This window comes from Ochotona princeps, chromosome 4, assembly GCF_030435755.1.
Source record: "Ochotona princeps isolate mOchPri1 chromosome 4, mOchPri1.hap1, whole genome shotgun sequence".
NCBI lineage: Eukaryota > Metazoa > Chordata > Mammalia > Lagomorpha > Ochotonidae > Ochotona > Ochotona princeps.
In genome coordinates, this window is record NC_080835.1 from 2,799,498 (window position 1) to 2,825,185 (window position 25,688).

At 64.2% G+C, this 25,688-nt stretch overlaps 1 protein-coding gene across 2 annotated transcripts; it reads right to left on the bottom strand.

Moving 5' to 3' along the window:
* Positions 1-7,136: 7,136 nt before the first annotated feature.
* TPCN2 (two pore segment channel 2) lies at positions 7,137-25,337 on the bottom strand. Of its 2 annotated transcripts, XM_058662702.1 has the most exons (25): positions 25,244-25,337; positions 23,042-23,106; positions 22,007-22,083; positions 21,715-21,892; positions 21,136-21,252; positions 19,799-19,905; positions 19,442-19,514; positions 16,015-16,114; positions 15,508-15,573; positions 14,943-15,007; positions 14,370-14,470; positions 13,956-14,037; positions 13,792-13,878; positions 12,679-12,798; positions 12,211-12,270; positions 10,994-11,122; positions 10,498-10,547; positions 10,024-10,123; positions 9,093-9,164; positions 8,904-8,980; positions 8,566-8,647; positions 8,334-8,416; positions 8,035-8,116; positions 7,641-7,732; positions 7,137-7,346 (listed from the first exon to the last, which is right to left on the bottom strand). In XM_058662702.1, exons 1-25 carry the CDS (start codon positions 25,293-25,295, stop codon positions 7,268-7,270), a joined length of 2,196 nt encoding a protein of 731 aa, XP_058518685.1. In that variant the 5' UTR covers positions 25,296-25,337; the 3' UTR covers positions 7,137-7,267. The 2 variants fall into 2 exon arrangements, with proteins under 2 accessions (XP_058518685.1, XP_058518686.1); XM_058662703.1 differs by lacking the exons at positions 21,715-21,892; positions 22,007-22,083.
* Positions 25,338-25,688: the final 351 nt, after the last annotated feature.

Sequence of the window (25,688 nt, forward strand, 5' to 3'; positions counted from 1 at the left end):
CGGAAGGGCCCCACAGGCTCAAGGACCAGAACCACCCAGCCTGGGCTCTCCATCTTCCACTTTCCCCCTACGCCAGGCGGGTCCTAGCTCACCACTGCGGGAAGCAGGGAGAGAAGCTGCCAGCTTGTGGCTGGCTACCTGGCAGCGCAGCCTGAACCCCGAACCCCCACCCAGAGTTCACAGTCTCCCAGGCAGGCAGACAGAACTTGGAAATAGGGTCCCTGATGGGGGAACAGATACAGGCAGGGGAGAGGGCTAGAGTCACAGCAGGACAGCCCTTCCCTTCCACTTGGGGCCCAGAGCTGGGAGGGACAGCTCCCAGCAGCCACTGTCCACTGTAAGCAACATGGTGGTCTCCCTCGTGCCAGTCCCAGGGCTCACGGTATCTGCCTCCCAGATATCCTCTGGCCCGTTCTCCCAGACCCGCGAGGGCCTCACTGCCCACCTCTCCTGCCCCGACACAGTCCTGACACGTACCCCTGGCCTCTGCCCCACACGCAGCTGACCCCTGACCCTGGACAGGACCCCTCCAGTCTCTGCCACCACCATTCTGGCTTCTGCAAAGTAGCTAGCCCAGACATGCTGGGGGTGGGATTTTGGGGGGTGTAATGTCCAGGGCAGAGCTTCTAGAATGTGCCAAACTGCCCCTCTAGGGCAGAAATGAGCGTGTGCAGGGCACACCACAGCAGGCAAGGCCCGAGCTCCAGCATCCTCTGGACCCAGCCCGCCCTTGGCCTTCAGCTGGCCGTCTCCCAGGGCTGGGGGCCATGTCGGCTGCCCTGTCAGGGTCCCCTGGGCTCCCAGCCATGCACAGGCATGCCCACTGCCTGGAGGTTTATGTGTCTGCTGACCACCTACTAAGTGCAGGTCCCGGACCTCAGGGTCTCTGTCCCTGTGTGAGGGGGCAGCAGCAGACCTGCAGACCACCCAGGCAGGAGAATGCCAGCAAAGGCTGTGGGGCTGGGAGCGCCAGGGTCGCCCTGGAGACGTTGGGGAGGCACTAAACTTGAGCAGGTGCCCACATGTCTGGGCCACACAGGCCATGCAGCCCGAGACCCCCAGATGTCCCCCTCTAGCCCAAGATGTGACCCCTGGCAGGCCCTGGGGCACAGGACCCCAGCACTGCGGCTCAGCCCCCACACTCGGAAAGTCGCAGGAGCAGGGGGGCTACTTCGAGCTCACCAGGGGACCTGCACTGTAGCAGTCTGCACGGATTCAACAAATATCCCGGAGTGGAGCCCAGAGCCAGCCCCAGGCATGTGTCATTGCCAACACCCAGGTCTCCCCAGGGACCCCTAGGCTGGGGGACACCATGAGAGAGGCGGAGGCAGCCCAGAGGACGCCTCTGAGGTCACGGAAGGCTGTCTAGACGGGAAGAAAGTTCCAGACTCCCCAAGGCCCCCATTCCCCAGCCTGCACGTGGGCCTCCTGTGGCTGGTGTTCTGCTGCCCTCTACTGGCCAGCCAGGTACTGCACGTCCCTCTGTCCATCCCACCGAGTCATTCCACCTGTATGAAATCAGCTCTCAGCCCAGCCCACTGCCAGCAGGGACAGCGAGAAGAGTTACATTTCTGGTCACCTGATCTGGCTCTGTGGGCACCTCACGGGTTCACGAGGCCCAGCTGGGCATCTGTGTCCATCCTAGGTTACTGGGTCTGCCCATGTGTTCCTTTTTCCTGAGGCACAGCCCCATCTCAGGGAGGCCCTCAAACAGGTGGTGACCCAGGCAGTCCTAGCTACCAACTAGAGTACCAGGTTCAAGTCCTGGCTGCCTGTCTCTGACACTCATGAGGGACAATGGGGGGGACCTGTTTGGAGCTCCTGGATGCCAGCTTGGTCTTGGCACAGCCAGGGGCACCTGGGAAAAGAGCCAGAAATGGAAGATATCTGTGTGTGTCTGTGTGCGTGTGTGTGTGTGTATGTGTGTGTGTACCTGCTGTGCTGTAGAGAGTAAAGCCACAGCTTGTTGTGCCGGCATCCCAGATGGGCCATGGTTCACGTTCCAGCTGCTCCGCTTCCAATCCAGCTCCCTGTTCACCTGCCTGGGAGAGCAGCAAGGGACGGCCCAAGGGCTTTGGACCTGCATCCACATGGGAGACTTGGAGGAAGCTCCTGGTACTCAGCTCAGCCAGACCCCAGCACCTGCTGTCTTGGTGATCCTGGGAATGAGGGAGTGTGTGGAAGAGCTCTTTAACTCTTTCAAAATTTAAAAAAAATAATAATTAAAAAGTAAAATTCAAGAGTGGTGAACCCAATTCTGACCCTAGGCAAACTTCAGGTCCTGGCACCCAAGTACAGACCCGGGATACGGGGTGCCCCACAGGGAGGGGAGGTCCCAGCCCTGCCAGGCACCTCCTGCCCGACTCTGCCTGCTGACCTGCAAGGTGGGGGCAGCACACAGCAGCCAGGCCTGGCAAACCCAGGCACTCCCCTCTCCTGCCCACAGTCGGCAGTGCTGTCCTGATGCTGTCGCTGGACAGGACACGTTCCCCGGGCTCCACAGGTCACTCCTCCTGCCACACACCACTCTCCACCACAAGCAAACAGCACCCTGAACCCACCACCCCTGTTCCTGAGCCTCCTACACTCCCTTGGGCCCAAGCAAATTAGTCTCCTGGGCCAGGCTCCCCTAGCCTGCGGGTAGGTGGTACTGGCAGGTGCAGTGAGCGGCCAGGTGTGCACCTCCAGCTTCCTGCTGGTCATTCTGCCAGCCGCTCAGCAGGGCCCCCATGAGGGGGATGGATGCCAGGGATAGCTGAGTGCCAGCCCAAGGCCTCAGCCACGATGGCCGGTGGCTGAGGTGGAGTCCTAGCAGCCCAGCCTGGCCCTGTCATGTAGCCTCTGCCATGACATCAAGGCCACCTGCAGGCCACACCTGATACTCCCACAGCCCTGAGGCCACCAGGGAGCTCCCAGCTGGCCAACAGTCACAGGAGGGACTTGCAGCTCGACATCCTGACCCCTTGGAGTAAGAATGGAGAACCATACCCACCCCCTAACATCTGTGGAAGAAGGCTGGTCAGGCCCCTCTCAGCCTCCTGACGCTGGGAGAGCTGGGGAGGGGTGGGGAACACAGACCAGAACCTTCCAGGGGGACCCATCTCCACCCTCTTGGGGGTCAGAGGCAAGGCTCCAAGGCCCATTCTGGAAGTCTCTTTCCCTGACCTCTTGACCCAGAGGGGACCGTTGGTGCTTCTGGGCACCAGGCAGGGGAAGATCTTTCTCGGATTACTGCCCCCCACCACCCAAGACGCCCTGCAGCTCTGGGAAGGGGAAGGGGGCCGGCCCCCAGCACCTGGAACTAGCTGCGTTGCAGCCTCTCAGGCCTTGGAGAGCTGGGAGCCCCTGCCCGGGGAACTGCTTGATTAACAAGTCCAGCTGCCTGCGCCAGCAGTCGAGGTGCCCAGCACAAAGATCCGGAAGGACTTGCGCCAAGGAGGAAGGGAGGCAGGTCTGCCCGCTAACAGGTGTGGCAGCCAGGCCCGGCAGGTGCGGGTCCCGCCACCCCAACGAGGCCTCAATCCAGCCAATGAGCCAGCAGAATGGCCCGGATGCTCCCAAAAGGGGTGAAAAGGCGGGGTGCCACTGGCTGCCGGCCGCTTTGATGTGTGGGGCTGCTCTGTGCCCTGGGCCGCCCACTCCAGTGCTGGGCGGGACACCGTGTGCCCGCATGCCCCCTCGGGCTTTGTCCTTGAACATACGGAAAGCTCTAACTTTTCCCTACAGAACCAACAATTAGCCCAGAATCAGGAAAGCTGATCCAGGCAGCTCTCTGGCGAGCGAGGCCCAGCAGCAGCCAGTGACCACATGAAAGGCCTGGGCCCCTCGCTAAGATCTCCCGGGGGGCGGAGGGGGCAGCCGCAGCCCGGGTGCCACTCCAGCGCCTGCAGCACCAACCTCAATGGCCACTGCCCGCTCGGCTGGCACAGCCATGGCCATACCCCGGTCGCCACCTCAGGGGATGTCTCCCTTCTCCCCACCCCCGGCCTTGACACTGTGCCAACACCCCTACATCCCACCCAGGCTGGCCCCCATCTCTTGCCCATGGTGCCTGGCGTTGTGCCCCCACAGCCAAGTCCTCATTTCCGGCTCATTGTACCATCCATCCCATCAACATCCCGTCAACCCCAGGGTAAAAAAAACCCACTTGGCCCACACTGCCACAACACGCCTCCTGACAGCCTGGCTCTGGCCGACAGCTGCCCCTCCCCTACCTGCAGGATGCCCCCCCCGGGGGCAGCAGGGTTAAATTCTGCACTTTTTGTCACCAACACCATGCTGTGTACACACAGCTCCCAGTTCCTGGGTGTTCTTTGTGCACGGCTTGTGGCTACAAGCTGCTGGCCAGCCCTGCTCTCCTCAGCAGCCCACAGGCCGGCGGGTCCATCTGACAGCCAGTCTGGTCAGATGTGGTGGGGTGCCTGAGGGCACGGCCCCGAGCATCCCATGGATGCCGAATGCCGGAAGGTGCTGAAGTCCTGCCACATAGCCTGGTGGAGGTGGCGCCCACGTACCACGCGCGTTCTCCCATCCCAGCCTTGCCATGGTGCAGGAGCCACGCGCGTCCTCCAGGTCCTCCCGTCCCAGCCAGGGGCCACACACGTCCTCCGGGTCCTCCCATCCCAGCCCTGCCATAGTGCAGGAGCCACACGTGTCCTCCCGTCCCAGCCCTGCCGTAGTGCCTGAGCCACACGTGTCCTCCCGTCCCAGCCCTGCCGTGGTGCAGGGACAAGCTTGAGCTCCTCCCCACTGTCCTCATCCTGGGCCTGGCTGTTCTGCAGCTAGAGCATTTGGCTCGCAAGCACAGGCCGGGCAGTGGGAGGCCCGCATCTCACACCAGAGTGCCAGGTTGAGTCCCAGTGGCTCTACTTCTGATGCCGCTTCCGGCTAATACACCTGGGGTACAGCAGAGGAATGGCCCAAGTGCTGCGGCCCCACGCCTTCGTGGGGGACACCCGGATGGAGTTCCAAGGCTCCTTCCTGGCTGCAGCCTTGGCCACCTTGGAAATGAACCAGTGGAAGGAAGATTTCTGACTCTATCTAACTCTTTCAAATAAACAAAGATTTTTTTTTTAAAGATAAGTTTATGCACGAAACAATTAGGAAATCCACACAAGGGGTCTTCAAAAAGTTTATGGAAATGCGCCCGATTCTGTCTACACTAAACCAACCTCACGGTGTGTCACGGCGCGGCCAGGAGGGCCAGGGCCAGCCCAGGGCAGTGCATCTGGGGTGGCCAGGAGGGCCAGAGCTGTGTCCGGGAGGGTCACAGCTGGCCCAGGGTGCCTTCACCCCTCGGGATCTCAGCAGGAGATGGCACAGGGGCCGCTGCCCCCTGGAGCAGCAGGCACAACAGCCCCTTATCAGGCTCTCGTGGGGGTCCAGCAGGTGGGTCCGGGCTGTGCCCTGGGCAGCAGGTGGCTGAGCTGTCCTCCCATGCCAGGAGGTGCTGCTGGGAGACACCGCGCAGGCCGGAGCGAGGCAGAAGTAGACGTTCCCCCTCGCAGGTGAAACTCCCCGTCAGAGGCCTGCGCCCACGTCACAGTCCATGGTTCTACAGGCAGGTGGCAGCTGTGCCAGCTCCAGCCAGGGCCATGGTGAGGGGGCCTGGAGGCCCGGTCACCTCCACACTTTCCAGACAGGACAAGCCTGACCTCTCTCCACCCTGGAGCCGCTCACTGCAGGCAGGTGGATAAGTGTCCAGTACAGGAGAACCACGTGGCCACCACCGCCCTGGAGCCTGAGCCTCGGGGGCACAACTCCAGCTGGGTCCCCTCCTGCTGGAAACAGCCCCCCCAATGGCATCCAGGAAGACCATCGGTGCTGCACTGGAACCAAGAGTGGACGCAAAGCAGCCACCTCCAGGAAGGCTGCCTAGCCCTCCGGGGCACTGCGAGAACGGCCCAGGCCAGGGCAGCCCCCACCCCAGACTCACACATATCCCATCCTGGGCCCAGCTCCACCAGGACGACAGGCGGGGGTGGGGAGAACACCTGCAGCTTCCAGTATCCAGGGCCCAGCCAGCCTTGGGTCTGCAGCCCTGAGCTATGGAACTCAGAGCACAAGGCTCCCTGCCCTGCGCTACCCCACCCACAGGCCCCTGTGTGGCCCCACCTTGGGGACCACCCCTTCCCCACCTCAGGCATGCCCCCACCTGCAGCCCGGGCTCCACAGCTGGGGCAACCACCTGCATCCGCCCACTCCTCCAGTCCCGTCCTGCACTGGGTGATGCCATGGCCCAGCCAGGGGGAACCAGGTAGCAACCAGAGCCACCTTAGCCAACAGTGACAGCCCCAGGGCCGAGGGGCTTGTGTGAGACTGGGCACAGCTCCCCAGGGCCAACTACAGCCCCAGGAACCCCACCCCAAATCCGCCTCAGGAGGACAGCTCAGCCACCTGCTGCCCAGGGAACAGCCCGGACCCACCTGCTGGACCCCCAGCAGAGGTGGGGCGGGACCCCAGGGCACTGTAGTCACCCCCATGAGCACCCCAACCCTGCCATAGTGGGACACAGCCCAGGCTCCAGCTGCCCTGTCGCCTTGCACAGACCAGACCAGCCGGCCACAGCCCAGGTTCTGTCCATCCATCTTACACCTCGCTGGGGACGCAGGAAGTGGACCCCAGCTGCCTCCAGCAGTCATGGAATGAAACCCTGTCCTGTCACTAGGTGGCACTCAAAGCCAAGCAGAAAGGGGATACAGCGCGTCTGGTACAGCCTCGTCCCCACTGAGTGGGCGGCCAGGTGCTTGCTGAGCAGACCTCAGGAGCTGCACAGCCAGGCACTCGATGGTGACTTGCAGAGAAAGGCCGTCACTCAGGGGCCAGGCTGGTTCCAGGGACAGTGCAGCCTGCTAGGCAATACGCCCCTCTCACCCCAACCCAGCAGCCAAGGCGTCCTCTGCATGTACACAAACACAGAAGCTGCATTCTCTCCAAGTCTCGGCAGCGCCAAGTATTGGTCCCTCTGACCCACACAGTACAACAGTCGGCCATCTTGGTCCACGGAGCGCCAGCGTCCCGCCACAATGCTGTGGGCACCCACGGTCACCATGGGCCGGCCCTCCCAGGCCTCTGTCCCTGAAGGCCACCAGCAGCCAAGGCACCAAGCCACAGGTCCCGGGAGGGCCCTCCCCTGGGTCTGACGGACACATGGCCCAGAAGCAGTGCGGGCCCCCGGGCGGGCGGTCTGTCCAGGGCACAGGCTCTTGCTGCCAGGCCCTACTGGCACCTGCTTCCTGATGCCTCCACCAGGAAGGCCTCCCTGGTGTCACCTGCACAGCCGCAGGTGTGGATGCTGGCGCAGCCTGTCCAGCAGCTCCTCCTCTTGCGGCTCCTCTAGGACCTCCCTGTGGCGTGTGGAGAGAGGGTGGATGGGAGTGGCCATGGCAGGAGGCCCCAGGGGTCAGGGGATGAGTGGGATGCACAGGGACCAGGAGGAACACTGGGGCAGAGGTGTGGCCCGGCACGGCTGCTCCTAGGCCACCGAGCGCTTCCCGTCCCAGCGCAGGAACACACAAGAACGTTGCTGAAGGTCCGGCATCTGAGGAGGGCCAGTCTCCCTGGGACCCCACTACCCCACAGGACCCCACAGGGATCCCTGAACGCCGGGCACCCGCCCTGCCCGCCCTCCACAGCCTCACCTGAACATGAGTTCGGCAGAAACCAGATGGGCAGCCTCCCGGGCGCCGGCCAAGGGCTGCTGAGCACGGGGGTCCCAGCGGTGCAGGAAATTCTGGGGGCAGTGGGTGTGGCCAGTGAGTAGGCCCCATCCACAGCGCCAGGGGTTGGCCTGGCGTCCACTGCAGGCGGCTGAGTAGCCAAACCTGGATGCCAAGCCTGGGCCAGGCCAGGCTGTGCCCCTGCCCTGAGAGAGGTCTGAGGACCCTCAGCTCCACCCAGGACCCAAGAAGCAGCACTGAGGCCCCATCCGCACCCACCCACAAGGCTACAGAGCCCTAGGGCCACTGCTTGGCACCAGGACGTGACCCGCCCCACTCCTCCCTCCCACACTGCCCTCCCACAGCCTCCTGGTACCTCCAGGAGCAAGGCCAGGAACAGGTTGACCCAGATGACAGACGACACTAACCACCAGGACACAAAGTAGATCTTCGACCACCTGTTGAGGCCCACAGCCTGAGGCCTGGACACTGCCCAGGCCTGCCCCTCCCTGCAGGCTAGGCCCAGGCCCAGACCCAGGCCCCCCTGCTGGGCTGCTCAACCTCCTTCAAGCTCCAAGCTGCATGCAACTGCCCCGACCCAGGTGCTCTCCCGCCCCCTGATGGGCACCGGCCTGCGAGGGAGGGACTCGCAGGCCTGCAGGGGCAAGGACTCACGGGCCTGCATGGCGCCGGAAGGCATCCAGGAACACCTGCCAGTTGTTGACAACCATCAAGTCCCACAGCGTGATTAGCGCAGCCTGCAGGACACACAGCCAGGGTCTTAGGAGGTCCAGGGGAGGCCAGGGAAGGAAGCAGGGGTCCAGCAGGGGAGGCCAGGAAGGGAAGTGGGGGTCCAGGAGGGGAGGCCAGGAAGGCAGGCAGGACTAGGGCCAGAGGCTGAACTCACAGCGAAGTCATCAAAGTTGTTGGGCCAGTACTCCAGCTGCTCGAAGCTCCCACATGGTGCCGAACCATTGGCAGGGGCCAGGCTGGGGGACATGACATGGCTAGGCCCGTGGCAGTGGGCACCCCCCAACCCGAGCCCAGAGAATCCACAGGCTCTGAGGCTCTGAGGCTTGCGCAGCCCAGACCCCAAGGAAGGCTGTGCCTTGAACAGCCCCAGCCAAGGCACAGGGCAGGGAAGAAGGGCCCAGAAGGGCGTCCCCTCCTCGGAGGCTGCCTGGCCCTCCTCGGAGGCTGCCCTGGCGCAGCTGGCCCTCCCTGGCACAGTGGACATCCCCTCACCTGCCATTTCCAGACGGGGCCACGATGACACCTTCGAACAGGCTGATGCCAATGATGGCGAATATATAATAGGCCACCTGGGGGGGCAGGACCAGGCTGGGTCAGCAGTCCCGTCTGCCAGTCGCTGCTCCACAGCTGTCCATGCCCCTGCCCCCACCCGCACCTGCCCACCCCAGCCCCGGGCCTTACCAGCAGGATCCCACCGAAGGCCCGTAGGTTCTGGATGAGGCCCAGTATGGTGCTGGCCACCACGGCCATCGGCTGCGGACATGGAAGGGCACAGCACCTTACTCCTCTGCCCCGGGGGATGCCAGGAGGGGCACCAGAGGGACGCAGGCTTGGGTGGGGCATGGCTGCCCTCCTCATGGGGCCTGGGAGAGGGACCTTAGCAAGAAGCAGGGAGCCCACTGCCCAAGCTGCCCAACAAGGGGGCCGGGAGGGCCTTTGCAGCCATGAGAGTGACCCACATGAGGCAGGGAGGGTGAGACCCGAGGCAAGGGGACACAGGACAGAGCCGACGGAGGGACATGGGGAGAGGACAGCACGTGCCTGTGTGGACACACTGTGTGTGTGCATCACACCATCACATCCCGCAGAGCTGTGCAACTCAGCACAGTCTTGCCTGGTTGGGCCTGGGGCCACGTGTGTCCCTGCGAGCTGTGTACAGCAGCATGTGCACAGAACCGCACGTGGCCACACACACGATCGCATCTCAGGACCCGTCGCCCTCACGGGGCCCGCATGGAAGGAGCAGTGCGGGCCCCAGAACCAGATGCTGTGACCAGCTTTGGTGGTCTTCCACTTCCTCCCACAGAGCTCTCAGGAAAAGCACACGGCAGCACGGCCAGCGCCCCACCCCCAGCTGGGGGTCAAGACCAGGGCTCAGGGCAGCAGAGGGGCCTGCAGATGAGCCCCCGGCCAATGGCATCTTCAGAAACCTTCCAGGGCCTGGAGCTTGCTGGGACCGCGGGACCCCTGCCCTGCCAGGACCGGCAGCGCCGCCATGGCCCACGGGACCCGAGGGACCCCTGCCCTGCAGGGACCGGCAGTGCCGCCATGGCCCGCGGGACCCAAGGGACCCCTGCCCTGCCAGGACCGGCAGTGCCATCACGGCCCGCACCTGCATGCTGGGAACGATGCGTAGGAAGCGGAAGACAATGAGCATGTTCAGCAGCCGGGCCATGTCCCACAGCGACAGCAGGCCCTGCCGCTCCGGCCTCCTGGGGGCACAGACAGGGGTGGTGAGCAAGCGGCCGGGACACCGAGGGCTGAGGCCACGGCATCACTCACTGGAGCGCCACGGGAGGCAATCCCACGCAGCCAGGGCACAGGGCCTGGGCTGCTGTGTGTTCACACCACAGCCTTGTCACTGTAGAGTGGGGCTGGGAGACAAAACACACACGGCAGACGGAGAGGCTCGGGACAGCGGGGCTTGCCTAAGCTCAGGCCCAAGTCCCTCCCAGACCCCTGACCCTGACCTAGCATCAGCCCCACCTCCTGTCCTCTGACCTCCAACCCACCCCCTGACCCCTACACCTATCCACCCTGTCCACCGCCCCACAGCGGGCTCAGAAGGGCTCCATCCAGCACATACCAGCCTGGGTGTGGGAATCCATACACGGTCAGGGTGGAGATCTCCAACACCTGCAATTATAAGGGGAGGGGCCCGGCTGGAGCGCCACCCACAGGCCTCAGACATGCAACAGGGCCCAGGGTCAGGGCCTGCCCCACGGGGCTTCCAGCGTCAGCACTTCCCTCTCTGGGCACACGTGTATCTGCAGATGCCCACAGGAGCAAGCCGCCACTTGCAGACACTCAGAGGCCCTGGTCACTCCCCACTCACACTCCCAGGGCCCAGGGCTCATGGATCCCACCAGGAAATGTCTGCTATTCCCCCTCGGCCCCCACTGTGCCCACCAGCTGGATGGCCAGCACTGGGGAGGGCACGACACAGAGACACAGGGAAGCCACCTTCCTGCAGCAGCCTCAGCCAGCTGGGCCCGGTGACATCTGCCCTGTTCCAGGGATCACTCCGGGCAGGCAGCACCCCTTCTCACACCCCAGGGCAGCTCGGGCCAGGCAAGGCTCACCAGCAGGACAAGGGTTAGGAGGCCGTCGAAGGCGTTGCTGGGGTAGGACAGATAACCCCAGGGGCCCAGGGCGAAGATTTTGAGCAGTGTCTCCAGCAGGTAGTAGAGGATGAAGACGAAATTGAGAATCTAAATGAGCAGTGCGGGGCGGCGTCAGAGCCTGGCGCCACGTAGCAGGCTCTCCCACGGCAGTGCAGGGCCCGGCGCCACGCAGCACGCTCTCCCACGGCAGTCAGGGCCCGGCGCCACGCAGCACGCTCTCCCACGGCAGCTGCCTCGGAGCTAACTGGGGGGCCCAGAGATCCCAGGCCCACGGCCCTCCTCCTCTGGGACCACCCCCAGATCTTCTCACCACCCCGGGCAACCAATGGGGACTCAGCCACCCACATACCTGCATCCCCAAAACTTTCCCCTCATCCCACTCAGAGCCACAACACAATCAAGAAAAAGATTTTATGTCTAAAAATGGAGGGATTCCAAGGCCAGGCCAGGACAGCTGTTTCTGTATTTTCCATGTTGCGATGAATCCCACTCCATCTGACGCCCGTGACGCTTGCACTATTTTCTAACTTGGAAAACCAACATTTTCCTTATATAATTATGGGAAATATCCCACCTTCCATGACCTTAGTATCACACATAACGAATGTTTTCCATTAAAATTAACTTGAAAAGACATCCTTGTGGGGTCAAACTAATCCTGCATCCTGAGCTGCCGGCATCCCATGTGGACGCTGGCTCATATCCCACCTGTTCCACCTGCCATCCCCTTCCCATCCAGCTCCCTGCTTGGGGCCTGGGAAAGCAGTCAAGGCCAGTCCAAAGCCTTGGGACCCTGCACCCGTGTGGGAGACCCGGAAGAAGCTCCTGGCTCCTGGCTTTGGACCGGCTCAGCTCTGGCAGTTATGGCCACTTGAGGAGTGAACAGTAGATGGAAGATCTTGGTTTCTGTCTCTCTATATACAACTCTATGCCTTTCAAATAAATACATAAATCTTAAAAAAAGAAAAAGACATCCTTTACTGGCATAAAATAGCATGGGTGTGGCATCACTCTGTCGGCTTCAGTCCTGCCAGGAAGTGGATCTCACGGAGTGTCTCAGAAAGGACCTATGGTCACAAGGCGGTCCGCGGTCTCCTCTCCATGGAACTGGTCACCTGCCCCAGCACCCCTGCCCACCTCCAGCCTCCTGCCCTCCCCCGCAAGCCAGAACTCACCCCCAGGACAAAGTCGTCACGGTCATGGGGGAGCACATCCGCATCCAGCACCAGGAACACCTGCGAGGTCGTGGGGGTGCTCACCCAGCCGGCCGGGCCCACGGCAGGGCAGGGCCAGGCCCACGGCGGGGCAGGGCCGGGCCCACGGCGGGGCACGGCGGGGCGCGGCCAGGCCCACAGTGGGGCAGGGCCAGGCCCACGGCAGGGCAGAGCCGGGCCCACAGTGGGGCAGGGCCGGGCCCACGGCAGGGCACGGCCAGGCCCACCGCGGGGCACAGCCAGACCCACGGCAGGGCACGGCCAGGCCCACGGCAGGGCAGGGCCAGGCCCACAGTGGGGCAAGGCCAGGCCCATGGTGGGGTGTGGCCAGGCCCATCACAGACCATGGCTCGGCCACAGCTGTGCCAGACAGGGCAGGCATGACAGAGTGGGGCTAGGCATGCCACTTGGGGCGGGCATCACACTCACACAAATGGACACGAGGTTCCCCAGGACGACGGCGTTGCCCAAGTAGTCCAAGTAATGGTGGCCGAAGACGCGCTGAGCGCTTTGCAGGAACGGGGACCGGTAGCAGGGCCTCGGCGGGTGCTGGCAGGGGACACACACTCAGCGCCCACACCCTTATGCTGGGGGCCGACTTGCTTCCTTACACTCCCTCCGGCCTAAGGAAATGTTCCCAAATCCAGAAACAGATGCACAAAGATGGTGGAGACAACCCAGAGGGCTGCTGACCCCATTGCTACCCCATGTCAGGACAGTGCGCGGTCACCTCAAGTGCGTGCAAAGTGGCCGCCACGGCGGGAACACAGCCATGTGCATGGACAAGTGGCAACAGGCCACCACACAGCATGAACGGTGGACCCTACTGATGCACACAGCGCTTCCCAAGGCTCAGGCCCTGCCCTCCAGACACCTCCCTGGGGACAGCGAGTGGTGGGAGCCACCTCCACACGCCTACGAGTGGGTGGACAGCAGGGGAGCGGGCAGCTGGCCACTCGGTGGACCAAAGCCCCAGGGTGGCCATGGCTGCACTGCACAGCCCTGAAGCCACGGCCACTGTAGCCACGGGGCCATCACAGAGGCTGAGGTTGGAGAGCGAGGGCGGTCTGAGAACCACCACCCACACACAGCAAACAGCCCATGCAGGAGCCCTGTGGGACCACCCTCATCCCTGCCTCTCACCAGGAGGAGACACAGGACAGCAGAAGGGACGATGGCTCTTCCCTGCGTGGCCCACGCTGGCCACCAAGGCAGCCACCAGCCTGCTCCTCAGCCCTGACTCCCAGGCACAGTGGGAGGCTGTGCCAGCTCCAGCACACAGTGAGTGTGGGGCCAGGGCCAGCACTGGAGGGACATGGACGGATGTGATAGGAGAACTGTGTAGGGGACCCAGGAAGGACAGGGCAAAGAGCTCTGATAGGAGGCCAGCTTTCCCAAAATGCCCCTCTGCACCAGGCGCGGCCAATCGGCCTCCTGGGACTTGCAGCGCCCCCTGAAGTCCACACAGCTCCCCATTCCCTAAGAGAACCATCCCCAGAACCTGGAGTGGCCCCAGGCAGGGGAAGCAAGTGGCCTGGTTACCTCCTTCAACACACGTCTGTCAACTTCATCAAAGACTTTCTGAAACTCCTCGGCTGACAGCAGGCCACCTTCATGGCAGCGCACCTTCTGAGGGGGAGAGGGTGTGGGTCAGGGCCCCCAGGGCAAGGTGCCAAGCCCCAACCCCTGCCCCCACCAGGGCTGACCTCCTCAATGGCCCGTCTGTGTGCACTGTCCAGATGGGCCTTGTACAGCACCTGCAGCAAATCCTGGCACTTCACCCCCACTCTGCGGGCAGAACCAACAGCAGTGAGAATACCGGGGCCCCCCGACCCCACAGCTTCCCTGTCTGGCGTCCAGCCCAGGCCTTGCAGTGTGGGCTGGGGTACAGGCCATGGCCAGCACCGCAGGCGCCCAGCCACTTGATCTAAAGCCCCAGGACACACCCTCCCGCCCCTCAACATCCCCTTGCCAAAGCCACGCAGCCTACGCTTGATGCCACCCATCTTGTGCCACTCCAGGGACCGGAGCACCAGGGATGCGGGAACACTGTGCCATCTACTCATGGCAGCCTCCTCCCTCACTCCCCTTCCCCAGGGAGGGCAGCACCCAGCACGTACCCCTGCATGGAGGTTCCCTCGTCCCCTGTCACGGAGGCCAGGACCTCAAAGGCGGCCCGTGTCCCCAGCCGCCTCCGGAACAGCGACATCTGAAGAGACTTCTGCAAGGAAGACGGCATTTACAGGCCACTCGGCCGCTGCTTCCGGCCACACGACCCTCGCCCTGTCCCTCCACCCCCAAGGAGGTGACAGCTACGTGGGTTACAAGACAGGTCTCCCAGGAAGACCCCACTGGCCTCGTCCACAGCAGCTGGCTGTGCACCTCCCAGCGGGGGAGCAGCTTGTCTGTGCTGCGGTCCCCGAGTCCCCACTCTGGGTCGGGGGCCAGTCACCACGAAGCAGTGACCTCCGAGGTGGGGTGGTGTGGAGAGGGAAGCCCTGGCTGGCTGTGGCCTCCACCCCATCACACAGCTACACACGATGTCCCCCAGCTTGTCCATCACGGGCAGTGGCCTCCACCCTTTCACCAAGCCCCAAGAGCAAGGTTGGGGGCCTGTCTGATCAGCTGAGGCCATGCCCCGAGGGATCCAAGGGGCTGTTGCGTACCCCAGCAGGGGCACCCACTCAGCTCACCATCAGGTAGCCCCGGAACTGGTTGTACACAATGGCCGTGAGCAGGTTCATCAGAAACAAGCTTCCTGGGGGAGAAGAATACTGCGGTCACGGGGGACACAGCCACGGTCAAGGGGGACACAGCCGCAGGCGGGCAGGGTCAGGGCAGCCACGGTCACGGGGGACACAGCCACGGGCAGGGCCAGGGCAGCCAGTCACAGGGGACACAGCCACGGGCAGGCAGAGCTCGTGCAGCCACAGTCACGGGGGACACAGCCACGGGCAGGCAGAGCCAGAGAAGCCAGAGGGCCTGTGGCCTGGGGATGTCTCTCAACCTCCAGCCCCTGCCTCCTGGTCTGGCAGGGGATATCACCCAGCTGCCCAGTCACTGCCGAGACAACGGACAAGGTCACCGTGTCACAGACCACAAACCATGAGAAGCTGTGGGGTCACACTGAGGTGAAATGGAGCTGGGGTCACTTAAGTTTTGGGGGACACTGAGGTGAGTTTTGGGGCGTGGGGCAGGGTGCCCGGCGGCCCGTGGCAGAGGCAGCGTCCCAGGACACAGCCACGGGCGGGCACTCACCTATCAGCGTGAAGAGGATGAAGAAGAGGGCGTAGGCCCGGTTCCTGGAATACGCGGGGATCATCACTGAGAGAAGGAATCCAGGACACTGAAAACGCGCCCCCGGCCTCGGCAGCCCAAGCCCCAGGCCCGTCCCCGGGCCCCAAGCACTCAGCCCCAGCTGAGCTTCCCACCGGGACCTGCAAGCTCCCAGCTGCCCTCCTACTACGGGCAGGGGTGTCCACGACCAGTGAGCCCGAGAGAGAGTGCGCACCAGGCCGGCCTTGCCCAGCCCAGAACAGGGGGCACTGCCCACCCACAACCTCAGCCTCCCGCTGCCTCATGGCTGCTCACAAGACCAACCAATGGAGGGAAGCAAGGAAGCAGGGTGAGAAAAGAGAAGGATCTGGAAAGGAAACGGGGGAGGGGGGGAAGGCAGAGGACGGGAGGGGCAAGGAGGGGGACGGGGCACAGGGACCGTCCTCCCGCCACCTCAGGCACCCGGGTGCCCCCTCGCTGGCCACGCACCATCAGGGTTGTTGGCTGTGGTCAGCAGCACCAGTAGAGAAGTCAGGGCCTCAGGAAGGTTCCGGAAGTAGGTCAGCCTCTCTCTGTCCTGCCCCTCGTCCTGCTCAGAAAAAAAGGTGGCAGCTCCAGGTCCACCAGCACCCGACCGCTGGGGCCCACGGTGTGGAGTTTGTGGGCCCCAACCCACATCTCCCCAGGGCGACCCAGGCCTGCGGGCGGGCACCCACATGGTTATCAATCAACGAGCCACGGTGAAGGCCCAGCCAGCCTGACCGTGTCCCAGCCTGGTGACCAAGGCGCCACCATGAGACCCGCTGGTCCGCATGCAGCCATACACTGCCAGGCCAGTGGGCAGAGCCCAGCTTGCTGCCACAATGAGGGACTGGGCAGGACGCCTGCAGGGGTCCAGCACAGTGACTCTCCGGGCCTGCCCCCCGCTCCCAGACAGTCCCAGCCACGGACATGAAGGCTGTGAGCCGGGGCTCTCCCCGCAACCCTCTGTCCACTGAGCCTGTGCAAGGAGGCTGGTGAGGGGGGAACCCCAAAGGATGTCATGACATCACAGCCTTGTCACTTGGGACCTGCTTCCAAGCCAAGTGCCAAGGCTGCCAGCCCAGGTCCAGCCCTAAGCGGCCTCTACGGGGACACAGACACGCTAGCCACCAGGGCACCCTGACAGGAAGCCACAGGGTGAGGGACTATGGGCAGTGACAGGTGGGGGCAGGAGGAGGCAGCCCCAGCAGGGCCTTGGCCGGATGGAAGCACACATCCGCAGAGCCCCCCAGGAGGACCGGGAAGGGGGTCTCCCCGGGCGACATAGCCGGGCAGACCAGGAGGCTGAGCTGGCCCAGGGGTCCTGCTGGGAACCGCCCCATTGCACTGAGGGAAAAGCAATGCCAGCGCCCACGCAGCCGAGCTCAGGGGCGGCCTTCACACGGGTGGAAAAAGGGCCCGGCAGCTGTGGGCTCACAGACAAGGCCACCAAGGCCCACGGAGGGCTGCTCGCTGTGCCCCGCTCCACCGGGCGGGCTGACCTCGTCTGGCCATGACCGAGGAGACCCGGGAGTCCCCAGGAAACAAGACGGAGGGTGCTAGGCAGCTGACATGAGGCTGGGCACAGCGTCCTCAGGCAGCACGTGACAGGGCGTGGCCACGCACGCACCCAGCAGCTCCCACAGCAGCCCACACGTTCTCTGGGCCATGAATGAGGAACTGGGTCGAGGCCAGACACTGTCACACAGTCGCCAGACACCAACCAAAGGTAGGGAACTACGACAGGCAGCCAACGTCCCCGACGATGACACCACGGCTGCTTGGCCACTTCCCCTTCCTGGCAGGACTCCTGGGCCTAGAGGAGGCACTTCTCGGGCACCTCGGGGCAAATGCCCACACGCTGGTCATCACCTCCAGGCTCTCACACCCACTGTGCCCATAGTCCTCAGCTCAGGGAACCCGCAGGCCTCACTGGGCAATCGCACAGAGGCCTGGAGACCCAGCCGGCTGGCCCGGCTCCGCAGCTGCCCACACACGGACAGAAACGGATGGGCAAGGGAACAGTGACACACACAGACACGGTGACATACACGGAAACACACAGGAAACCCAAGCATGGAAGCACACGCAATTGAACGGACACATGTGAGGAGACACAGGGACACGGTCACACGTGGACACACGGGAACTCGCGTGGACGCACGGCCACCGCCGCCTGTGTGGGTTCTGCAGCTGCAGGATGGAGTTTCTGAGAAGACAGACCACGTGTGGGCCACACAGGGGCCTTGAGCTCACTGCTTCCACCAGCACTGGCCTCGCCAGAGGCAGCGAGCGAGAGCTCCTCCCCAAATGCCTGCGACGGCCCCAGGCGAGCGAGGGCTGCTGCCCGGAGCCAGGAACTCCAGGGAGCTGTCACGAGGGGGCAAGAAGCCCACCGCACAGCCACCCACGCCACCTCCTGCGTCTGCACCGGAAGGACGCTAGGGCAGGGCCTGAGCCAGGAACTGCAGCATGGATGTGGTGCCCAACCATGGGCAGCCCGTGCACCCCACAGCAGCTGTGATGTACACAGCACCACAAGTCACCTAAAGACGGCCTCGAGGCCACGGGGGTGGGCGCAGGCCCCACGCAAACCCCACACAAACCCCACGCCCCGTTCCAGAAGCTGTGCAAGTATTCAGAGTCTGCCATCCCTGGGAAATGAGGAGCCACTAGCCACAGGAAGCAGAGATGGGACACACACAGCACACACACACAGCACACACACACACAGTACACACACAGACGGCACACACACACAGCACACACACACAGTACACACACAGACGGCACACACAGATGGCACACACACACACAGCACACACACAGACGGCACACACACACAGCACACACACAGATGGCACACACACACAGTACACACACAGACGGCACACACACACAGCACACACACACACAGCACACACACAGACAGCACACACACAGACGGAACACACACACACAGTACACACACAGACGGCACACACACACAGCACACACACAGTACACACACAGACGGCACACACACACAGTACACACACAGACAGCACACACACAGACAGCACACACACACACAGTACACACACAGACGGCACACGCACACAGTACACACACAGACAGCACACACACAGACAGCACACACACAGACGGCGCACACACACACACAGTACACACACAGACAGCACACACACAGACAGCACACGCACACAGTACACACACAGACAGCACACACACAGACGGCACACACACACAGCACACACACAGCACACACACACACAGTACACACACAGACAGCACACACACAGACGGCACACACACAGACTCCTGGCAGAAGGGTGCTCTCAGCGGACCCCTCCCACCTGGGGCTTAGGGCACAGCCCTTGGTACCAGACACATGAGCTGGCCCCATATACCACAGGCAGAGAGACCAGCCCCGGCCAAGCACCAGCCACACCCCAAGGAGCAGACGGGCAAGCCTGAGGATGACCCAGACAAGACCCAGGGGCAGACGCCTGGCATCAGACGGGGCCAGGCCTCTCCGTAGGACACAGCGGCAGGGCCAGGGGAGTCAGCTGGAGCTGGGGCACACAGGGCGAGACCAGCATGAGGGCCGCAGGCAAGGAGGGGGTCCAGGAAGCCCAGCATGGGAGGCCAGCCCCAAGGGCCTGGAGCAGACGGCAATCCGGAAGCAGCAGACGAGGGAGGAAGGGCGTGGCCAGGACAGAGGACAAGCAGCCCGAACCCAGGAGACGCTGGGCGGACAGGCATCCTGGCAGCGGGGCGGCTGGCATGTGCCTGGGGCAGGAGGCTGAGGCGGCCCTTGACCTCAGCTGAGCCCCACACTCCCTCACAGCCCGCGGGGCAGCCGCCAGCTTGGGGCACCAGCCCAGCGCCTTACCTTCTCGCCAGCAAACAGCAGCATGCCAAACATGGTGAAGATGCCCAGGTGGATGGCCAGCAGCAGCCCTACGCTGGAGCAGAAGTGGGCACCTGGCACCAGGCAGCATGCTGCCCCTGCCCGCCAGGCTGGGAACACCAGCCCCCAAAGAGCCTGGGCACTGCCCATGCCTTCCTCCCAGAAACCTGCCATGCGCTCGGCCCGTGGGCACTGCAGGGCAGGCCTGGTCGGCCCTGGCTCCCTCACCTGGGCAGGACAATGGCTACCCTACCACGGGGCATGGGGAAGCTGCCAGGGAGTGGCCTCAGCAGAGCAGAGGGGAGCAGAGCTAGGAGTGCCCAGCGGGCCCGAGCGCACCTGGCCATGTCCGGCAGCGAGCACCGGAGGCACTTCAAGGTCTTCTTCATCATGGACGAGTTCTGCAGCAGGAAGAAGGGCCGCAGCAGCCGGCGGACGCGCAGGCGCTGGGGAGAGGGGACAGGCTGCAGCCCACACTGGGCCTCTCCGGCAGGGGCCACGGGCCTGTGTCCCTACGGGCCCTGCCTGCGGACAAGGCTCCAGGAGGTGACCCACCTCCCAGGAGAGGTGCCCACTGCCAGTGCCATGGGGAGACTGGCCGCCCAGGGAAGGCACACAGCCATGGCGATATGTCACTGAATCCCACCTAGCCTCCCTCGGCCCTGGAGCACTCCCCACAGCACAGCTGCCACACCCCCTGGCCTGCCGCAGCCCCCACGCTACCGGCAAGGGTCCCAAGCCCGGGAAAACTCCAGGAGACTGTGGGCTGAAGCAAGTCCCAGCCGGGAATGCCAGGGATCCGGGAACAGAAGGGACCACAGTCCAGCTCCCTCTGCCCCACCCCCACACCGAGCCTCCCTGTTCTGCAAGAACCTAGCAGTGACAGGCCCTAGGGCGCCTCTACAGCCCCCACGGCTGGCAGGGGTGGGGCTCAGAGAGTTCTGGCATGAAAGGAGTAGGGCTCAGTGCCCAGGTCTACGGGCACACAGCAGGCGGCAATCCCAGACCGCTGGCAGCAGCTGTGGCCCGCCACTACAGTGCTACCCTGCTTGCTCAGTGGACACACGTCTCCTAAGGCACCTGCCGCCCAGGTCTCACAGGAGGCCCCGGGGTCGGCCACACCCCAGTGCCACAGACACGCCCCCTCTGCTTTCCTTCTGAAGAAGGGGCTGGGGGGTACTGGGGAGACAGGAAGCCACCAGCCCTTAACAGGAGGAAGCTGGGGGCAGGGAGAGGCTGGGCTACCCCCTAGGAGGCCAGCCAGCGAGACAGGGCCCTGGGAGAGCTGCGCGGAGGAGGAAGGCAAGGGCTTCGCTGCCTGTCACTGGCAGCTGCCAGGCAGCATCCCGGGACTGAGGGGGCAGGTCCCTACCCCATGAGCCCCCAGCTTCCCAACCTCTTTCCACCCTAGGACTTGGCTCTCACAGCTGAAGTTCCTGATGGGCTCAGCGCCGGACAGATGCTGAGGGACATGGTGGAGCCCGAGCCGGTCCCCTGGGCTCTGCCCGACCGCAGAGCAGGGGGTGCTTCTGGGGTACATGGAGGGATACAGGGCAGAGAGGGTGCAGGGGCCAGGGCGTGGCCTGGGGGAGGGGGATGCTCAGGGCAGCAGGAAGTGGGCAGCACCGGGGTCCCTCACACGTTCACCAGGACAGTCACTACCCTATCCCACCTACCTCCTGACACAGGAGGCTCAGCGACACCGCCCAGTCCGCCAGAGACACGACCAACACCACGAGGTAGGCCAGCAGCCAGAGGTTGCTCCGGAACTGGGCCCACCCAACCAGGTAACCCTGCAGAGACAGATGGCGTGAGCCAGGGACAGGACTAGCACCGGGACCCCGGCATCCAGGGCAGACGGCTGCGCGTCCTCACCCGGAACACCCGGGTCCCCCCACAGCCCCTCCTGACCTGACACGAGGGGTCAGGAGGGGAGGGACACTGCAGGAAGGCATTCTGAAAGCACAGGGACACAGACCACACCTGTCCAGCTGGGAAGGCTCTACCCACCCAGGCAGCCGCGGAGGAAACACCTGCCCTGCACCTCCCACGCCTCCAGGTGCACGGCAAAACCGGACCGACCCAGGCCCCCATCCAGCAGTGCCCACACCGTCAAAACAAAATCCCTTCCCCACACAGGCACCCGTGAACATAGCCGTGTCACGGCAGACAAGACCCAGGTCAGCGTGAGGCACCGTGCCCCCCAGGAGGAAGGAAGCCACGGGGCAGGGCAGGCCACAGCCCGTGCCACACACCTTCACCGAGACGTCGGCCACGAAGACGAGCAGGCAGAGCGCCTCGATGCCCTCCGTCAGGCCGCAGGGCGGCTCCCAGGGCGGGGCACGGAAGCGCACATCCGCCGTCCTGGTGAGCGACGAAGGTGTCTCAATGAAGGCCAAAGCCAGGACCAAGAAAATGGTGAAGCCCAGAGCCCTGGAGGGCAGATAGAACACGGGTCAGACCGGGCAGCCAGCTGCCCCCAGGCCCAAGGGCCAGGGCCAGTCCCCCACAACACTCCACACGGACCTCAGGACCCCCAGCTCTCACCGCTGGCACGCACTCGAGTAATACCATCGGTAAAGCCACAGTGAGCTGGCATCCATGCGGTGATTGATGGATCGGTACTGGAAGCACAAAGTCAAGTGGAGGTGCATGGGTGGGGCCTCCAGGTGCTGCACACGTGTGTGTGCCCTAACCACACACAACCACAAACAACACACCCTGCTCACCCCGACAGCCCCAAGTCAGGGGACAGGTCATGGGTGGCAGGTGCATAGCTACAGAGAGACAAGGGCCTTCAAAAAGCTCAGGCCAACCCAGTCTGCAAGGTGTGCCCAGAACAAGGGCCGGATACCAGGGCTGCCGGGCATACGGGCAGACTCTCCAAGCTGCGGGTGCCCTGGACAGACTCTCCGAGCTGCAGGTGCCCTGGGCAGACTCTCCGAGCTGCAGGTGCATGGGGCAGGTACACAGGCCAGACTCTCCGAGCTGCACGTGCCCTGGGCAGACTCTCTGAGTTGTGGGTGCCCGGGGCAGACTCTCCAAGCTGCGGGTGCCCTGGACAGACTTTCCGAGCCGCGGGTGCCCGGGGCAGACTCTTCGAGCTGCGGGTGCCCCGGGCAGACTCTCTGAGTTGCGGGTGCCCCGGGCAGACTCTCTGAGTTGTGGGTGCCCTGGGCAGACTCTGAGTTGCAGGTGCCCCGGGCAGACTCTCCGAGCTGTGGGTGCCTTGGGCAGAAACCACTTGCAGCTGCCAGGTCCAGGTGTGCCCTCCATCTGCCCGTGAGACTTTCCCTTCATCTCTGCAGCTGCGTCATCCTCCCCCACCTCCTGGCACCTATGACAGGTGGTCCATGCCAGGCGCTGGCACACAGGAAATCAAGCGTACAAAGGGCCCAGGACTCAGAAGATGTTCTGCCCCATGGGGATGTGAGAGCCAGCCGTGTGCGGGAGCCTGCATACAGTGTAGCAGTGAAGGAGCCTCATCCAGGGATACACAGTGAAGGACAAGAGACGCTCCTGGCCCTGGGCAGCCGTAACCCAGTCCCCAGAGCGACAAGCCCAGGCCCAGTGCCTACCCACCTGGATGGCATCCTCAATGAAGACCACAGCCTGGTCAATGCACAGGTTCCACCTGGCCACAGCACCTGCAAGCAGAACACACAGGTCACTGAGGGGACCCACACCCGGGAAAGCACAGACCTTGGCACCTCTTCCTGGGTCCATGCAGTGCTGGGGGCCACCCCGGAAGGTGCCTGCCAGGCCTGGCTCAGGGGCACACGTGTGTGCCCAGCCATGGTGCCACAGTCTCGGCCCTGCTGCCTGGTCCCATGGGCCTTCTGCATGGCCTGTGGCAGCACATTGCAGGCCATGTCCTCTACTAAGCTGAGTCAACATGCCCTACCTGCCCCTGGCCCAGGCAAGCCACAGACTCAACACCAACTTAGAAGCCCACGGGCATCACCACAACTCATCGGGTACTAAAGACCACCAAGGCCTCGGAGGAGCCGCAACTGCCACCACCACCTCCAGCTCACAGCTCAGGGAGCGCCTGAGACCCCACCCTGCACCAGCACCTCCTTGGCTAAGGGCAGCAGTCGCTTCCACCACCTGCCACTGGGTTCTCACAGCACGGGCAGGGAGGGACCCGACACAGCACGGGCAGCTGTTGGCACCTGCCTAGGAGGAACCTACAAGAAAATCCCTGATTGAGCCCCACCCTCATGGCATGGGCAGGTGCCACTCCAGGGGCCTGCCTGCAGAACTGGCTGCCCAGCAGATTGGGGCAAGGAGGGGCTCTAGGGCAGGCCCAGGGCACCCACAAACCTCAGGCTGAAGGCCTGGGGCCAGGCGGCCTTCCCAGGGCATGGTATCCTGTGGCCGGGTGAGCCTCCAGCAGCCAATCCCCGAGTTGGCCACACCAGCAGTGGAGCAGCCACTAGCCGACTTCCATGCTCTGGGCTGTGGCCTTGGGGACACCAGCCTAGGGTGGCAGCCACCACCACAAATGGCCAGCAGCATTGCTGGATGCTGGTCTCGCCAGCATACCTCAGGAAGGCCACCCCAGGCCACCCCAGGCCACAAGGGCCTCAGAGACCCGGCCACCAGCCCTCAAAGGCCACCACGGCTTGTTGGGGTTCTCTCACGTGGACCTACCTCGTCCTGCCTGGCTCCCAGTACGGGGGGCCCACCTGTCCACGGCCACGCCATCCCCTCTCCTGCAGCTGAGCCACCTGGCTCCCACCACACCCGCCCTCTGAAGTTGATGGAGGAAGGCCACACTCCCCAAACCCTCACGCAGGCCGTCACCTCCACCAGGGGAACCGACCCCTGACTGCTGCGTCCAGGGACTCCCCTGGGGCAGTTAACCCCCTCCTTGGCCATCACCTGTCTGTCCCCCATCACCCGCACCAGGGCTGCCGGTGCACACAGCACCACCCGCACACGTGCCCCCCTCCTCAGCCTGACCCCAACCCTCCCTGCTGTGCGAGCCAGGCTGGACCCCTTCCCGTCTCCACGTGTCCCACCAACAGGTGCCAACAGGACTCGGGCAGACGGGACAGGACACTGCAGCAAACAGAGCGTTTGGGCTCGGCACAAACACCTCCCACGGGTGACCGCCTGACGCTGCCCGTGGCCATGGCCAGGTCAGGCGGAGCTGAGTCAGCAGGGCTGTGACAGCCAGGCACTGCAGCGCCCCAGCAGGGCTGGGGTCACCTCGGCCCCCAGGAAGCCCCTAAAGGAACCTCAGCGGCCAGCTGCTTCTCACCTCCCTCGGGGCGCCGGCCTGGGGCTCCCCAGCAGGAAGGGGCTCCCTGCTCCAATCCAGCACCCTGGGGTGGAGGGTGCATGCAGTGACAGAGGGCAGCAATGCCCGCCACCCAGGGCGGCCCTCTTGGCACCTCAGCTGCCCCCATTGCAACAGGGGACGCCCCCAGCCCCGAGTGTCCCCTGTGTCCGCCCCCCTGCCCGCCCTCTTCCTCAGGACAGGGTAAGCGCTCTCCAGGAAGGGCAGGAGGACGACCCCCTCAATCCCCGTAGGGGTCCCCGACCACCCCCCGCAGCCAGGCCCCAGACCCCGAACGTCCACCGCTGCTTCCGGGGTGTCTTGGGGGGGCCCGCGCACACCACGTGGTGCGGCCCGCCCCCCACCCCGGGCGCCCCCCAACCCTCCCTGCCCGGCCAACCTGGAGACGCTGGGTTTGGGGTTCGGGACCGCCGGGATCCCTCCTCTCACACACACGCGCACGCGCCTCCCTTCCGCCCCACGCTCTGCCGGCTCACCAGGCCCGACGCGACCCAGCAGTGGCTCCGACTCGGCCCGGGATGCCGCCATCGGGGGGTTCGGGCTCCGGACAGGACCCAACCGGAGAGGAAGCGGGTAGAGGCGCGCCTCTTCCACGGCGCACGCGCGCACCCCAACGCGGCGTCCGGCAGGCGGAGCGCTGGGGCTGCCACTCCGGGGAGGGTTCTCCCCCCAGCCAATGAGAGCGAGGCGTAGCGCGTGGGGGCGGGGATTGCTGGGTCCCGCCCCTGCAGGGGTGGGGCTGGGGGTGCTGGCACCCCGGGAGCATTGGGTCCATGGGACTTGGAGCGGAAAGGCCGCCTGAAATTGCCTGCGTACCAGCCCGGAAATTCAAGGGAATGCATGAGATGGATTGCCAAATGCTTTGCACCAAGAGGAACTTCTCTCTCCAACAGGGTCAGAATGACCAAACACGCAGCCCAA

Coding starts and splice junctions, on each gene's coding strand:
- TPCN2 (XM_058662702.1), bottom strand. CDS start 25,295: ATGGCGGCATCCCGGGCCGAGTCGGAGCCACTGCTGGGTCGCGTCGGG. Junction 16,115..19,441: donor TGCTGTTTGCTGGCGAGAAG/GTAAGGCGCTGG, acceptor TTTTCTGAGCAG/GACGAGGGGCAGGACAGAGA. Junction 12,799..13,791: donor ACAGACGTGTGTTGAAGGAG/GTAACCAGGCCA, acceptor GTCCCCTGCCAG/CACCCGCCGAGGCCCTGCTA.